The 17718-nt window shown below is 40.6% G+C and overlaps 1 protein-coding gene across 1 annotated transcript; it reads left to right on the top strand.

The window, feature by feature from the left end:
* The first annotated feature begins 40 nt into the window (after nucleotides 1–40).
* Nucleotides 41–4422, top strand: LOC111602420 (neutral alpha-glucosidase AB). Its single transcript, XM_023319457.2, has 5 exons — nucleotides 41–114; nucleotides 529–714; nucleotides 1158–1913; nucleotides 1973–3458; nucleotides 3519–4422. The coding sequence occupies exons 2-5, from the start codon at nucleotides 608–610 to the stop codon at nucleotides 3951–3953; spliced, it is 2784 nt and encodes a 927-aa protein (XP_023175225.1). The 5' UTR covers nucleotides 41–114; nucleotides 529–607; the 3' UTR covers nucleotides 3954–4422.
* Nucleotides 4423–17718: the final 13296 nt, after the last annotated feature.

The following is a 17718-nucleotide window of genomic DNA, read 5'->3' on the forward strand; positions in this document are numbered from 1 at the left end:
TAGTCGTGATGTAATGCAGGTACATCGATAAGTATCGCACCAAAGGAGCTAATCTATCGTTATGCTGATGTATCAACAATTTTAATAGCAAGTGCCATTTTTGGACGTCTACAGGTAATTAATATATTTCAAGCTTGAAGCAATTTGCATAATTGGCAAAAAAAGATGATGTTTAGAATGCTTTCCCTGCACTAAATGTCTATTTCTCAAAATAACTATGTCAGTGTTTCAAAAAAAGTTTGCATATAATTCTGCATGCCGGCTGTGTAAATATATTTTTAGGAATATGGAAGTTTGATGAGCACAAAACTAATATTTAAAATAGCGAATGCGACGGCGCCTGTGCTTGAAACTGTTTATTTTTGTTTACTTTTTGTGTACCTATTTGCCTATTTGCCTTTTCTCTAAATTCGTTGCCGGCTCCAAGGGCAACATAACAACTGACGTGTTCCATAAATTTGTTGATTTGTCAGCAACAACAACTAGTACCTAACGAAAATTGATATATAATAACTGTAAACATTGCAGTAAAAACGGTTGTGTAGTTGGAAGACGATCAACACACAGACTCGAAGGATTGCGGAGCTGGAAACTGTGAGCACTCAAAATGCGTTGCTCATTGTTCGTTTGCCTCATCGTTGGGGCGGTTTTCAACTACGGCGCTGGCGTTGATCCAAGCAATTTCAAGACCTGCGAGCAAAGCAGTTTTTGCAGGTATGTTATGAACAGGTCGACACCAAATTTCACCTGATTCTTTGCCCATACGTACACACACATGCAGACTCTGTCTGTGACTTTTTATATATTGTCTAAAATAATTTCAGTACATCGAGCAACGTTAAATACCCTTGCAGAGGGTATTTCGATGAGGGCATTCAAGATGTAACAATATTAGTAATCATAAATAAATATATTTACATATATATCTATATATATATATATATATATATATATATATATAAATATATATTTTTATATATGTATTACTTTCAAAAGAACTTACAAGATTTTAAATCTCAGTTACAAAGGAGCTTAGCTCTTCTCTGCTTGGGATACCCTATCCCAAATATTACATATCCATCTGCAAGGGTGTTTAGAGTTCGTCACATTGAAGTTTTCCTCTACAATCTTTTCAATGCCCCATCTCTCATTTGTAGGCGGTCGCGCAAGGTGCAAAGCTCGGGTAGCAAATATGCCCTCATACGAGGCACTCTGAATACGTATACAGATTCGGTGACCGCTGATCTGATCAATAAGGAGAATCATCATCAGTTTACGCTAAAGCTGGAGGCGCTGGTTGGCAGCACCTTCCGGTTACAGATTGATGAGAAGCAACCGTTGCGTCCACGTTATCGCGTTGAGCATGCGTTGAAAGGCAAGCCGGAGACGACACGGATACGTGTGGAGGAATCTGATGAGCTGACCATTACGGTTGGCAAGTCCAAAGCTGTGATACATGGCGATCCATTTCGCATTGACTTCTATGAGGATGATGTGCACGTCGTCTCGGTGAATGCCAAGAACTGGTTGTACTTTGAGCATTTGCGCCAGAAGGCGCAAGCTCCTGCAGAGCAAGCCGAGGGCGGCGATCAGGCACATCAGCAGCAGGATCAGCAAGACAATAGTGACATGGTACAGCCAGCTAGCGAACCTATTGACGATCCCGGAGCATGGGAAGAGAACTTCAAATCGCATCATGACTCCAAACCCTATGGACCAGAGGCCGTTGCCCTCGATTTCTCTTTCCCCGCCGCGGAGATGCTCTTTGGCATACCCGAGCATGCCGATGCCTTTCAACTCAAATCAACATCCGGCACGGAACCCTATCGTCTATACAATTTGGATGTCTTTGAGTATATTGTGGACAGTAAAATGGCCCTTTATGGCTCTGTGCCAGTGCTGTATGCTCATGGGTGAGATACAATACTCTTTTAGTCCAGATCCGCCTGTGACATCCCTTATTTATTTACAGTCCACAACGCACCGCCGGCGTCTATTGGCAGAATTCCGCTGAGAGTTGGGTGGATATCTACACGACTGAGTCGAATGTTGTTTCCTCGTTGGTCAACTTTGTATCTGGTTCGAGGAAATCGACGCCACCTTTGGCCCACTTCATATCCGAGTCGGGCATTGTGGATGCATTCATAATGCTCGGACCCAAGCCCATGGATGTGTTCAAGCAGTATGCAGCGCTGACCGGAACGCACGAACTGCCGCAGTTGTTTGCGTTGGCCTATCATCAGTCTCGGTGGAACTACAATGATGAGCGCGATGTTACCTCCGTTTCGGCCAAGTTCGATGAGTACAATATGCCAATGGATACCATGTGGCTGGATATTGAGTATACGGATGGCAAGCGCTACTTCACATGGGACAAATTCAAGTTCCCCGAACCGTTGACTATGATTAAGAACCTAACAGAGCTGGGTCGCCACTTGGTCGTCATCATTGATCCGCACATCAAGCGTGACAATGCGTACTTCTTCCATCAGGATTGCACGGAGAATGGTTACTATGTGAAGACGCGCGAGGGCAATGACTATGAGGGCTGGTGCTGGCCGGGATCTGCCAGCTATCCGGACTTCTTCAATCCCGTTGTGCGCGACTACTATGCCAGCCAGTATAGCTTGTCCAAATTCAAGACGGTCTCGAAGGATGTGATGATCTGGAATGATATGAATGAGCCATCGGTGTTTAATGGCCCCGAAGTAACCGCGCCCAAGGATCTGGTTCACTATGGCAATTGGGAGCACCGCGATGTTCACAATCTCTACGGTCATATGCATCTGATGGGCACCTTTGCTGGCCTGAAGCAGCGCGATCCTCAACAGCGTCCCTTCATCTTAACGCGCGCCCATTTCGCTGGCTCGCAGCGTTATGCAGCCATTTGGACCGGTGACAATTTTGCTGATTGGGCGCATTTGCAGCATTCCATCAAGATGTGCCTCACAGAGGCTGTTGCCGGCTTCTCCTTTTGCGGCGCCGATATAGGCGGCTTCTTTGGCAACCCGGATAACGAGCTGCTGGAGCGCTGGTACCAGACCGCCGCCTTTTTGCCTTTCTTCCGTGCACATGCTCATATCGATACCAAGCGCCGTGAACCATGGCTGTTCCCTGAGCGCACACGGCATGTTATCAAGAACGCTTTGCTTAAGCGCTACAGCTATTTGCCCTTGTGGTACACCAGCTTCTATGAGTTAGAGCAGACAGGCGCGCCAGTAATACGTCCACTGCTGGCCCACTATCCAGTTGATAAGGAGGCGTTTGCCATCGACAATCAGCTGCTGGTGCAGCAGCGTCTTCTGGTGCGTCCTGTGATGCAGCAAGGCGTTAGCAAGGTGGATGTCTATTTCCCTGCCATTGACGACAAGAAGAACGGCGACTACTGGTACGATGCGGATACATATCAAAGACAGGAGCGTGTTGGCTACGAAAGCATACCAGTTACCGACGATAAAGTACGTCAATCGCTCCTGATTCTGCTACTGTAGCTAGTTAACCAACCTCTTCTTTGACAGATACCCGTTTTTCAACGCGGCGGCAGCATTGTGCCCAAGAAGGAGCGTCAGCGTCGCTCGTCTACGCTGATGCTTAACGATCCGTACACGCTGGTTATTTGCTTGGATCGCCAGGGCAAGGCTGCTGGCACGCTCTTCATAGACGATGAGAAATCGTATGCGTACCGCACTGGCGAAAGCATCTATGTGAGCTACGAGTTCGCCAACAATCAGTTGACCAATCGCTTCATTGGCAAGCCTCACTTCAAATCCGACGCCTGGATTGAGCGCATCGTCATTGCAGGACTGGGCTATGCGCCAATAGATGCCACCATCACCGCCAATGGCATCACCCAGAAGCTGGAGATAGAGCAACGCTCCAATGGAGCCATTGTCGTGCGCAAACCAGCGGTCAAAATGAATGTGGACTTTGCACTCAAGCTCAACGCAGCTTAGTTACGGTATTAACTGAATATGTCCTGCTAGCCCAACCCAACCCAACCCGGCCAACCCAGCAGGATTAGACATTATTCGTATATATTAACAATTACAATATATTTCTTTACCTTTATTTTTTTTTGTGTTCCATGTAAGCTTCTAGTAGTTAATAGTAAATATGTTTTCAATTCCAGATGAAACAACAAAAGATTCCAATAAATGAGTTACATGCGAATTCCAATTTGGACAATTTTCTTCTCTATAAATAGTGCATAGGAAACTAGTCTGTTCTGGATGAATCGGGCATCGCTATAATATTTCTATACTGCTCTAAGATACAATGTGAACTGAAGCCCGTTGGGTCTCTCTTCATTTGTATACCCTTTGTCATCAGTGGGGAGTTTGGGGCATGAAGTTCTTGATTTGATTTTTAGCTATTTACTTAACATAAGCACTTACACATCTGTATATACGTAAATATAATGACCAAAACTTGTTTCATTGATGCTATCAATTTCGAGATGTTTCATTAGAATAATTAAAACTCACGCTGACCGGGGGAGAAGCCACAAACTAATTCATTAGCCAAGCCGAAATGGAAAGGAAAGAGAAAAAAAATGCGTTTGGCGAGCCGAAAATCAAATGTAAAACGCGAGCCTCAGCCTTGATGCCAGTTGATGACTGATGGCCTGACAAAGTGACGGACTTGGTGACTGACTGACTGACTGATTGACTGATTGACGGACAGACTGTTGGTGGTAGTGGTGGTGGTGGGTAAAAGCATTTAGCAAAAAGCCAAGAAACAAAGTTGAAAATCTAAAAAATTGAAGCGACAGGCGACAGGCGACGGTCGACGGGCGGCACATTGCAATTTATATGCAAACAAACAAATAAGCTCCGACAAAGCAACAACAAAACCAACCACCCAACCAGCCAAACAAATCCCACCCAGCCGTTCCCTTCCCCTTTCCCCACTACGGCCAGCCGATTGGGTGGGTGTCTTCTGTCTCTTTCTGGCTGCCTTGTTTCTTCGCGCTGACTGCTGCCGGCTGCTGCATGTCCTCAATTCTCATTTCCAACTCTCAGCAAGTGTGTGTGTGCGCGTGTGTGCGTGTGTGTGTGTGTGTTGCTCGTTGAACATTTCAATCAACGCTCGAGTGAAAATTGAAAAAAATAAAGGCAAGGATAATGTGGCTGCGGTTGTGTCTGTGGTTGAGTGAGTTGAATTGCGGTTCGAGTTGCGTGTGAAAGGGATGGGGCCAGGTGGAACGGGGAGGGGGTGGTGTGGGTTGGTTGGGTTCGGCTTGTCCGCTGCCTAAGCGGAAATGGATGCGCAACACTTAAGTGGCACAAATTGTATGCCATGTGTGAAGACGTTCGCAAGCTCTGCAACTATTCACAGATTGCGCGTCTATAGTATGCTATACAAATATGTGGCGACAATCACGTGTGCAGGTGATACCCAGCAGCTGGGGGATGGGGTAGGTTGGCTTGCAGCACAACATATTTAGTTGAAATGTAGCAGAGATTCACCAACTGGAGACAATGAAGTGCGACAGCTTGACAACAATGGGCAACGGTAATTCCATGAAGTTTGACAACGTCTCATTTTAAGTATGTTAAGTATTTGGAAGTGTGGCAACAATGCAAGTCTATTCGGCACTCAAATCCGCTGAAATCTTCTTATTACGTAGCTACAACTTCAAGTTTATTGAAATTTCATGTAAGAATCAGTCAGTCAATGCCAATTATTGACGAAGTTGACAGGACGATGGCAGCAATACCTAAGATTTCGCATATAAACAACTTAGAATCATTCAGTGTTCAGAAATAATGCATTTTACTGTTAGAAAGTTCGGCAACGTAACGTAGATAACGTTAGATAATTTAAAGCATAGCATTACTAAGTATTCAGATGCTGTGAAGTATGAATGTAACTTTGGCAACGGGACAGAAGAAGTCATTAAGGCATTTTGAAGCTTGTCATTATAGCCGTAGGAGCCATTTACATGCTGTGAAGTTCGGCAACGTTGCATACACAAATTTCAAGTGTTGTGAACTTCGGCAACGTAGCATAAGTAAACATTTAGATAATATAAAGCATAGCATTAATATGTATTCAGATTCATTGAAGTTTGGCAACGTAGCAAAGAAAAGTATCAAGTGCTGTGAAGTTCGGCAACGTGGCATAGGGAAGAATTAAAGTGTACATTTTGGCTAGGTAGCCTAAGCATGAATGTGAGTGCTCTAAAGTTGGGTAGCGTAGCATAAGGGAAAATCTATGTGTGAAGTTTGGCAACATTGCATAGGAACATTTATGTGTGAAGTTTGACAACGTAGCAAATTGAGCATATGTAACTTTGGTAACGGGACAGAAGTAATCATTAAGGCATTTTGAAGTTTGTTATTATAGCCCTAGAAGCCATTTACATGCTGTGAAGTTCGGCAACGTTGCATACACAAATTTCAAGTGTTGTGAACTTTGGCAACGTAGCATAAGTAAACATTTAGATAATATAAAGCTTAGCATCAAGCAGAAGTAAGTATTCACGTGCTTTGAAGTTCGGCAACGTAGCATATTGGAATAATCTATAGCTGAAGTTTGGCAACGTTGCATCGGAAAGCATTTAGATCAATAAACAGTGAGTCTTAGCATCATAGTTTTACGAATATGAAGTTTGGCAACGCAGCATAGGTAAATATCTAAGGCACAGATTGAAGCGCTGTGAAATTCGGCAACGTGGCATTGGCAAAAAGTGAGTGGTGTGCATTTAAGCAATGTGGCATTGCAGTTGAAATGGATGCCGCTTAGACAGTTATATGCTCCTGTGGGGCAGCGACTGTGAGTGGCGCAGCCAGGCCCCAACCCACCCGTAAGTGGCAACAGCCGCTGCTACACGGCGCTTGTACCACACTCCCAAGGCATTGCCATAACAACCGTTAACAGCAAACACATTTAAAATCAGAGCAAGCCAAACAAATTTCATACAAAAAAAAACACAGAAGGGAAAAAATGCGACGACCAGCACCAAATCCAAAGTGTAAACATTCACAGCCTTTGTGCGAAGGAATAGGCAAGTGGGCGGGGGCGTGGGAGTGGGCGATGAGAGATGGGAGATGGGAGATGAGAGATGGGCGCTGTGTGGCAAGTAGACAATGGTGCCTCACAGGGAACAGCTTCCTTCCGAGCTGATGCGCTGCGCTGGCTCCTGACGCTACAGCCGTGACGTTTGATGTGCAGCGCAGACGGCCAACTATATATATATATATGTGTGTGTGTGTGAGGCTGTGGGTGTGTGTGAAAGGTGCAGAAGAGAAGAGAAATACCACGTAACTCTAACAACGCACCCAACGAGCGACTGACAAACGGCAACAGCTATCATGGTATTTATTTCCAAACAAGTGCAAAAGAACAAAAAAAAGCAAAAGTAGAGAAGCGAAGTAAGAGAAGAGAGCAGAAAGGAGAAGAGAAGAAAAGCAACCCGTACAGAAAAAAAAAAAAAAATAACGGAAGCATCATGGATGCGGATGCGAATGGCACACACATTGCAATTGCTTGGCAACAGCAGCAGAAGGAGCAGCAGCAGGAGCAGCGACTGCATTGGAAGGTCCATTTGGGGGTGTCGCTAATGAAGTCGCAAACAGGCAGCAGCAGTCAACGCTAACGTTGCCGCTTTGCATATTCATTAAAATGCAAAAATACAAGAGAAAAATGTAAAATGAAATATAAAACATAATGAAACTGAACTGTTACAGCTGAATGCAGCGCGACTAGCAGATACCCTAACTGTTATTTTATTTATCAAAATAGGAAAATATTTAAATATAAAGCTAACGTTAAATATCCCAATGAAATGAACTTTCTGCAATAATCATTTAACTTTTATATTATTTAGCAAACAAGGAAATTATAAATATGGCAAAAGGCACGACTGGCAGATAGCCTGTAAGCTAAAGCTAAATATCCAAATGCTCTTTCATAGCATATTAAATTGTAATATTACTTATACTAGCAAGTTGATTGAGCGACTAGCAGATACCCTCTTAACTAGAGTTGAGTACCCATTAAATGTTACTTGTGATGAAAACTACATTTTAAATGTAATAATGTACTGGGTGTACTAGCTGTACTACTAACTGTGCTACTAGCTGTACTACTAGCTATACTACTAGCTGTACTACAAGCTGTATTACTAACTGTGCTACTAGCTGTTCTACTATAATAATAATAATATAATAATAGGATAAGAGTATAATAGTATAATAGTATAATAATATAATAATATAATAGTATAATAGTATAATAGTATATAGTATAATAGTATAATAGTATAATAGTATAATAGATAATCGTATAATCGTATCCTCGTATAATCGTCTAATAGTATATAGTCTATCGTATAATAGTTATAGTATAATGTATAATAGTATCTCGTCACTAGTCTAATAGTCTCCTCGTATAATAGTATACTCGTATCTCGTATTCGTCTCATCGTCTCCTAGTCTCCTCGTCTAATAGTCTCCTGTTCTCGTCTCTCGTCTACTGTCTACTCGTCTCCTCGTTCTACCTCGTCTCTCGTCTCTCGTTCATCGTCTAATCGTCTACTCGTCTCCTCGTCGTATCTGTCTCCTTCGTTACTCGTATCTCGTCTAGTCTACTCGTTCCTCGTCTAATAGTATACTGTCTCCTCTCATAGTATCTGTCTCATCGTCTCCTCGTCTCCTGTATAATAGTATAATAGTATAATAGTATAATAGTATAATAGTATAATAGTATAATAGTATAATAGTATAATAGTATAATAGTATAATAGTATAATAGTATAATAGTATAATAGTATAATAGTATAATAGTATAATAGTATAATAGTATAATAGTATAATAGTATAATAGTATAATAGTATAATAGTATAATAGTATAATAGTATAATAGTATAATAGTATAATAGTATAATAGTATAATAGTATAATAGTATAATAGTATAATAGTATAATAGTATAATAGTATAATAGTATAATAGTATAATAGTATAATAGTATAATAGTATAATAGTATAATAGTATAATAGTATAATAGTATAATAGTATAATAGTATAATAGTATAATAGTATAATAGTATACTAGTCTCCTCGTCTCCTCGTCTCCTCGTCTCCTCGTCTCCTCGTCTCCTCGTCTCCTCAGTCTCCCTCGTCTCCTCGTCTCCTCGTCTCCTCGTCTCCTCGTCTCCTCGTCTCCTAGTCTCCTCGTCTCCTCGTCTCCTCGTCTCCTCGTCTCCTCGTCTCCTCGTCTCCTCGTCTCCTCGTCTCCTCGTACTCCTCGTCTCCTCGTCTCCTCGTCTCCTCGTCTCCTCGTCTCCTCGTCTCCTCGTCTACCTCGTCGCCTCGTCTCCTCGTCTCCTCGTCTCCTCGTCTCGCTCGTCTCCTCGTCTCCTCGTCTCCTCGTCTCCTCGTCTCCTCGTCTCCTCGTCTCCTCGTCTCCTCGTCTCCTCGTCTCCTCGTCTCCTCGTCTCCTCGTCTCCTCGTCTCCGCGTCTCCTCGTCTCCTCGTCTCCTCGTCTCCTCGTCTCCTCGTCTCCTCGTCTCCTCGTCTCCTCGTCTCCTCGTCTCCTCGTCCTCCTCAGTCTCCTCGTCTCCTCGTCTCCTCGTCTCCTCGTCTCCTCGTCTCCTCGTCTCCTCGTCTCCTCGTCTCCTCGTCTCCTCGTCTCCTCGTCTCCTCGTCTCCTCTAATAGTATAATAGTATAATAGTATAATAGTATATAATAATATAATAGTATAATAGTATAATAGTATAATAGTATAATAGTATAATAGTATAATAGTATAATAGTATAATAGTATAATAGTATAATAGTATAATAGTATAATAGTATAATAGTAAAATAGTATAATAGTATAATAGTATACTAGTATAATAGTATAATAGTATAATAGTATAATAGTATAATAGTATAATAGTATAATAGTATAATAGTATAATAGTATAATAGTATAATAGTATAATAGTATAATAGTATAATAGTATAATAGTATAATAGTATAATAGTATAATAGTATAATAGTATAATAGGTCGATAGTAGTAAATTAGCACAGTAGTACAGTCGCTCAGTATCAGAGCAATAGTAGCAGATTAGAAAATAGAACAGTAGCAAAGTAGCACAGTAGCACAGTAGTGAAGTGGCAAAACATTTCTCAGTGGACCCATTTATAGGGTATACATACAGCACGAAAAAGAAAAAGTAAAACGCAGCTTTACATGCTCGCATCCGAAGGCCTTTATTGTAATAGAAATTATAAGCTTATGGCTCGGCCACACAATTGTTAGCCCGTCGTTTTAGCAACACGTTGCCCATTTCCATTTCCATTTCCAGCTCCATTTCCATTTCCACTGGCTTGTCCCTTTGCCGTAATCCACATTCAGGAGCGTCTTTTGTTCTCGCTGTTAACTGGCCGCCAGGCACGAGCAGCGCCACTCACGTAATGTAAGTTGTAATGAAGTGTGGCAACGTTGCAAGCCAGCAAAATAATTGCCGTCTGAAATTTGGCAACATTGCTCATGAATATGGGGCATTCGTATTAATTTTCGTGTGTGTGTGTGTGAAATGTGACTCTACAGAAATACTTCGATATTGGAATAAATCAATGTCTGGATGATTACAATTAAAGCGCCTATGGCGGGAGATACCTAATGAAACGGACATACAGGTAAAGAGAGTGAGAGGGAGACAAAAGGTCAGAGATTGAGAAAAAGAGAGAAAGACGGAGAGAGAGAAGAGGACTGACAGAGAGAATGAGAAAGAGAAAGCGAAAAAGAAAGATAAAAAGAAAGAGAAAGAGACAGACAGGGATAGAGATAGAGATAGAGATAGAGATAGAGATAGAGATAGAGATAGAGATAGAGATAGAGATAGAGATAGAGATAGAGATAGAGATAGAGATAGAGATAGAGATAGAGATAGAGATAGAGATAGAGATAGAGATAGAGATAGAGATAGAGATAGAGATAGAGATAGAGATAGAGATAGAGATAGAGATAGAGATAGAGATAGAGATAGAGATAGAGATAGAGATAGAGATAGAGATAGAGATAGAGATAGAGATAGGATAGAGATAGAGATAGAGATAGAGATAGAGATAGAGATAGAGATAGAGATAGAGATAGAGATAGAGATAGAGATAGAGATAGAGATAGAGATAGAGATAGAGATAGAGATAGAGATAGAGATAGAGATAGAGATAGAGATAGAGATAGAGATAGAGATAGAGATAGAGATAGAGATAGAGATAGAGATACAGATACAGATACAGATACAGATAGAGATAGAGATAGAGATAGAGATAGAGATAGAGATAGAGATAGAGATAGAGATAGAGATAGAGATAGAGATAGAGATAGAGATAGAGATAGAGATAGATAAGCTTTGCCTACTTGTCACTGGATTAGTTTATGGTATTAAAAAAATACCAACTATTTCTAGACTCACTATAGACCTATATAGATACTGAATATCTTATGCACATAAACCATTTCATGCAGTGGCGAGGGACTTTTCCAAAAGTGTTTGGGACTTACCTTCATTTTCAGAACTTTTCGGTTCTCAGTCGCTGGGAAACTCTTATTTAGGGCATTTTAGTGATGTTGATCAAGGATTTGTGCTTCCTCTTTCGACATTCATGGTCTGCTTATCATGGTGGGGTGTCCCGTTGGTCAGATACTTCCACTTTGAATTCAGACACTTACCTAAATTGTGTCTGAAAACTTTCATAAATACCATAGATGACATAGCAAGCTAAATAAAGCTTCGTGGTTGAAGTAAGCTTTGGGTTTATTTCTTTAGTTTTCCCCTTTAAACAGAGTTCAGTTTTGATTGTAAGCTGTGGAGCTTCGAATTAGAGAGGCTTAAAGTCTTATAAGTCTTGTAAGCAGCATCAACTTCTGTTTTAGTTTTGAAACTTCAAGTTTTTAGCTTTTATAGTTACCGATATTGATGCGTTCATGCTGAAGGATAGAGCAACAAATAGAGTGACCGACGGACGGACAGATGAACAAGCAGACGGACGAACAGACCGTCGGACAAACTGATGAATGTTCGGACGGCTGTAGGACAAAGGAGAACGTTGAAGGGTCGGACGGAAGTAAGGGCAGTTGGATGAACGCAAGGGCAGATGGACTGACAGACAGACAGATGGACCGACACAAGGACGGACATAGAAACGAACAGATCAACTGACGGACATACAGCACATCTGCCCGTCTGATGGAGAGACAGACGGAGAATCTCAGTTCGTCTCCCTGAAGAATTCCAATTGTACTCGATAATATTACTAAATTTAATTACTGTATAATTAATATTAATAACAAGTGTAGTTCTGTAACAAAAGCATTAAAAAATATCTGTCCAAAAAGACTCATACGACATCCACTGAAATCTCTATATTTGAAGTGCTCTAGAAAGAAATTTACCGATGGAGTATGAGTGAGTGAGAAGGAGAAGGGAGATGGGTGTAGGAAGGGTATAGGGTATATAGACAGAGTTAGTTGCTTTCAGGTGTCGTAACGGTCTTTAGAACCAACATTTGTTGCACTATCTCAGGCGAAGAGTCTTTGGCAGTTTTAAATGGAAGCAAAGTCTGATTCTAGATAAATTGAAATGATAATTTAATATTTAGCAGTATCAGAAAGTGTGGCAACAGCGCGGCCTGTTGAAGTGAAGTGCGGCAACAGTGCGGCCGCAATGATCGTCCAGCTAAGCTAAGCCACTCTCCAGGAGATTATTCGCCAAGTTCTTTCGCCTCGGCTGCATTTCTATAGAAAAGCCTGCGACAAGGGTGGCTCGATTGCTGCTCGCTTTGGCTTAACACTTTGCTGCTGTTGCTGCGCACCACCAACAGACCCAGCGCCAGCAGCACCCACCCAACAGCAACAAAGCATGAAGAAGAAGAAGCAGCAGAAAAGCTGAATGTGGCTCTGCTTACGGCTCGTTTCATTTTGAACAAAATTCATAATTTTAAAACCGTGCCGAATGCTCGGAATCGGCGCTCGATGCTCGGCGCTTCGACTCGGACTGTGGCACAGGCAGGCGATTCGGATTCGTGCAACGTCTGGCGTGCTTAATGCTTGCCGCATGCGGCGTGCGGCATGCAGCATGCGGTTGCCATCATTTCATTTGATTTTTAACTGTCATCGACGCCAGTTCAGCGCACAAAGCTCTCTCAGCACACTTAACCCAGTCGGTTTATCAATCGCGAATATAAATATATATATATAGAAAAATATAAACATCAGATATCAAATAATTCTTTTTTTTGTTCAGTGAATTTGTGAATTCGATAAGTAATCGATAGGCAACTACAAAGTGTGTGCAATCGACGATCAAGCGGTGAGAATACCAAAATATTCCTATATCAATTCCTATATCAAGCGTATCGTATGGAATGCTAATATCTAAGCATCTAACTGCATGTTTATATAGTTGAGTGCACTCTAAGGAATTTGAATCTATTTGAATAGTTCTCAAGTGCCGACAACAATAATCAAAAACTGTGTTAAAAATTAAAGTCGATTTGAACTGATTCCGAAATCTGTATAAGATATATACATATATATATATATATATATATATATATATATATATATCTTACATATTTATAAATGCCATATTTAAAAAAAATATATATATTTAAAATTTCATAATAAATTGACTTATAAATATTTTATCTTAAAAATCTCCGTTGAAGCCAAAGGGAGAAATAAAATATTATAATAACTGAATATAATAGAATTTTATTTAAAATTTCAGTTAGACCTGATTTACGTGGATTTCTTTTTTATTTTTATATTAATTAAAGTTAGCTTTAATTATTTAGCACATAAATTAAATGTAGTCCTGCAATTTGAAGATCTTTCATAATAGATGTGTCCAATAGCAGAAGCTATATATAGAGAAGTATTCTGATCGATTTCAACTGTGGTTCCATGAACTCTGAGTCTTGAGCAGACACTGATTTGTTGTTCTAATAATTCACTTATCTAAATATCTTAAGCACTTTATACAGATATAAGCATATCTGAGTATAAATATAGTATAAATAAATAAATAAATATATAGCATAAATATATATAGGAAAATCTTATCAACTTTCAATTCTTGAATTAATTCACAACGGAAAACTGAATTTACTAACCAAAAAGCAGACTATACTTTCCTGAAAGTGAGACATGCTGCATACGAAACGTGACTTTGTACAACATAAAGACAAATTGGGCTTGCAATAATACTGTTACGTTATCTAAGAGTATTACTCGTGATGGCCAAGACCCATTGCTTTGTGCATTACCAAGACAACTGACGATTCCAGTTTCGAGTTGCAGATGCGGTAAACTCAGGCAAGCTGTTAAACAGCTGTCAGCGAACTCCCTCCTGTGTTAAGCATATTAAAATTATTTGACTAAGATAAGGCAAACATGAAGTCGGCTCGACTGGGAGAAACCGTGAAATTAATGAAATGAATTACTGAATTGCCTTTGCTCGTCACTTTCCTGCTTTTCTCTTTATTAACAGTCGCTCGGAAGAGTAACTTTTTCATGAGTAAATTTCAGTTTCTATGCTCAAGCTAATAGAAGGCCCCTAAGTACCTCCCATATTCTTATCTATCAACTATAATCAACTATATGGCAATGTACAGTTAATTGTAGTTGATATACATATGTATATGTTCAAAGAAATAGCATCACTAAATTATACTGTCCAACCTTTAATGCTTAGTCGCACTACTATTTTAATGAACAACACTATTTTACCAACATTTTGATATCTATGAACTATTATGAACTGTTTAGCTGTTAACCCAGACACACCCACACACACAAGCATATATATACATATGTATTTACAGCTCTGTTCATAAAAATAGTAGCGCGCTTGAGCACTAAATATTGAGCAACAATAATTTAGTGATACTATTTGCATGACCAGCACTGTTTATATATATGTATATATAAATATCAAGATATTAACAGTCAGATATTAATTTTCACATTCAGTGCTGCAGGCGAGCTGTCAGAGCTGCTAATGCCCAACACTTAACAGGCAAATCATGGAGCGGGCACAGCTCAAGGAGCTTAGCTCGCAGTCCGATCCGGAATGCGAGAACAATGCGTGTTCAATGCGAAGATTATTTGGACATAATTCGTGACAATGCACGAAATGCAGTCAAGCAACAGGGATTGCAGTGCACACACACACGCACACACACACACAGAGACATCCTGTTGTTGTGGTTGGTCGTAAAAAAGGGTTCAAATCATATTCGATTAGGATAACGATGTGTTGGCTCACATGGCCATGGCCAGGACCAGCCCAGTGGTGGCTGTGTGCGTGTGTAAGTCAGGCAGCTACCCCCAAAAAAGGGCGAGGCATGTCCTCAAGGGCCTGCCACACACTCGCACACATGCCACAGGAGCCACAAGTGGCACATTATTTTAATTCGCAGTCAAACGTTGTAACATTTACACCAAACGACAACAGCAACAGCAACGCGGACAGCACTTCAAGTGTGTGTGTGTGCGAGTGTGTGTGTGTGTGTGTGTGTGGACAACAAATGGACAGGGGCAAGCGCTGTGTGCGAAAGTTGAAGCATGCCAATAGCGTTGCAAACTTAATTATGACGCCCCACTTTGGGCGCCACTCGCTCGACACTTTCAAATGAATTTCTCAATTTAGTTAGACAATTTGAAATTCAGTTATTTGATCCTTGCAGTGTGTTTATTAAGTTAGCTAAATCTGAATCTCCCCAACTAATAGCTATAACATATCAAATTTTAAATTTAAATTTAAATTTAAATTTCCCTTTGAGCGCCTTTCTAAGTCAGCACCGATATTAAAGCGATTTTATTTAAATAAAGCTTGATTATGTCAATGATTTTTATACATAATTCACGCAGTGAAATTAATTTTGATCAAGGTATCTCCTTCCGTCCGTCTGTCCCTATGAAGAGACTGGAAATTTAAAGTATCTACTCTTGAGTATCCTCGTCTGATTTGCATGGCAAATCGGTAATTACTAAGATTAGTTCAAGTGATTAAAGTTTGGAGCATATGCTCTCAATGACAAGCTGAGTTCAAAAAGATATAGCGAATAGATCTAAGCTCATTATCAAATTGAGCTGAGCTCAAGAAGCTCAAAATTAGTGTTGACCTCCTCTATTGACCTACCAAAAGTTATATATATATAAGCATATGGAGGACGCGGCAAGTCCGACAAATCTGGCAAATCTTTAAAATTTGAGTCTGTTCACTTGAACTTGTTCTTTTGCTTCAGTTGATGAAGTAGCTGCTTCCTTGCAGGCAACTTTCTTATTTCATAGAGCTCAAGGACGACAACGGGTACCGAACACATTGCTTAGGGGAAGAAAGAGTTATGGGGTGTAACTATCACAGGGTAGTCAAGACCCGGTCAAGCAGCACTTGAAATTAGCATCGGCTGAGCGGGCTCTAAGCACTATTGCGAGGGTAAGTAGCTCTTGGGGCTGCGGTTCGAGTGAGACTCTAGTCTCTCTAGGCAATTTTGGATATCGGATGAATTATGTCTTCAATTTTTGGCACCTCGATTTCCTAATAAGAAGCGAGCCCAGTGATCTCAGTGTTTTTTGGTAACAATTCCATATACCTCGATGGCATAGACGAGGCGAGGGGCTAAGATACTCTTGTAGAATCTGACCTAGTTGTATAGAGAAAGCTTCAAGCTCAAATTAATGCTGCAGCAACGTGACATGTCTTGGAAAGATGAAGGGAAGGCATCTGTCCAGGTCCAAGGTACTTCCGACCAGGCTGACCCCAAGGCAGCCTTTGAGGATAGACTTATAAAAAGCATACCAGGGAGGATCAGTCGCATTAACTGTTGAGATAGATAATTAGACATTTCATTAAAATTTCAAACTGATTGAGTTCGATTAAATCTTTCAGTGATTCGCCACTCTAAAAATTGAATTTTGAACAAGTTGAGCGTCGGGTTAGCAGCGGCCTCTATTGAAGTATCGCTGCAGGAGGACGCAACCCTGCTTTGACCTCTCAACCCAACTGCAATCGCTCAGAGAACCAGCTACGGTTAGCTAAGCCATGTTTGATATGCTCGTAATTATGTTATCAAGGTTCCTTCCCTCAAGTGACGTTTAAGTGGGTTTATGTCTCTCTCTCTCTCTCTCTCTCTCTCTCTCTCTCTCTCGCTCTCTCTGTGTGAGCACAGCTGGAGCTCAGTTCACTGAGGGTTGTCCGCCAAAGGGGGTAGGTTTGATTTATGTCCAAGGTAGAAGATATTTATGCATATATCAATCAAAAACTGTGAAATCCACAGCAAGCAGACAGAAAGACAGACAGAGAGAGCTTGAAAACTCCAATTAAATTTGATTTACCCAAATTTCAAAAATTACCAATTAAATAAATCTTAAAGTTGTATTATTTTATTCATTCTGCTCTTAATCTACACAATCTATATAATATCTATATGATATGTATATATGTTAAAAATCTAGCCTTTTTTTAAACAAATCTAGCCGTTTTAGCTGTCTTCAGCTGAACACATTGAAAATGGAAAGCTCCAAAACTTTGCACGATCACGATAGCTTTTCCTATTTTATGTGATCGACTTATATCGATATGTCAGCTTCAGACATTTAAACACGTTTTCAGATCTCGAATCAGTAAGTTTGCAGTTCACATTCTGCTAAGGTCAACACAAATGACAAATGCTTCCACTATCCAAAAACCGAGAATAGAAAATTCAGT

The sequence above is a fragment of the Drosophila hydei genome, unplaced genomic scaffold (assembly GCF_003285905.1).
Source record: "Drosophila hydei strain 15085-1641.00,03,60 unplaced genomic scaffold, DhydRS2 tig00000333-arrow-arrow-pilon, whole genome shotgun sequence".
NCBI classification, from domain to species: Eukaryota; Metazoa; Arthropoda; class Insecta; order Diptera; family Drosophilidae; genus Drosophila; species Drosophila hydei.

Excerpts from the sequence above, each read along its gene's own strand:
- LOC111602420 (XM_023319457.2), top strand. The coding sequence starts at position 608 with ATGCGTTGCTCATTGTTCGTTTGCCTCATCGTTGGGGCGGTTTTCAAC. Across the intron at positions 1,914-1,972 it reads CCAGTGCTGTATGCTCATGG|TCCACAACGCACCGCCGGCG; the intron begins GTGAGATACAAT and ends ATTTATTTACAG. Across the intron at positions 3,459-3,518 it reads TACCAGTTACCGACGATAAA|ATACCCGTTTTTCAACGCGG; the intron begins GTACGTCAATCG and ends CTTCTTTGACAG.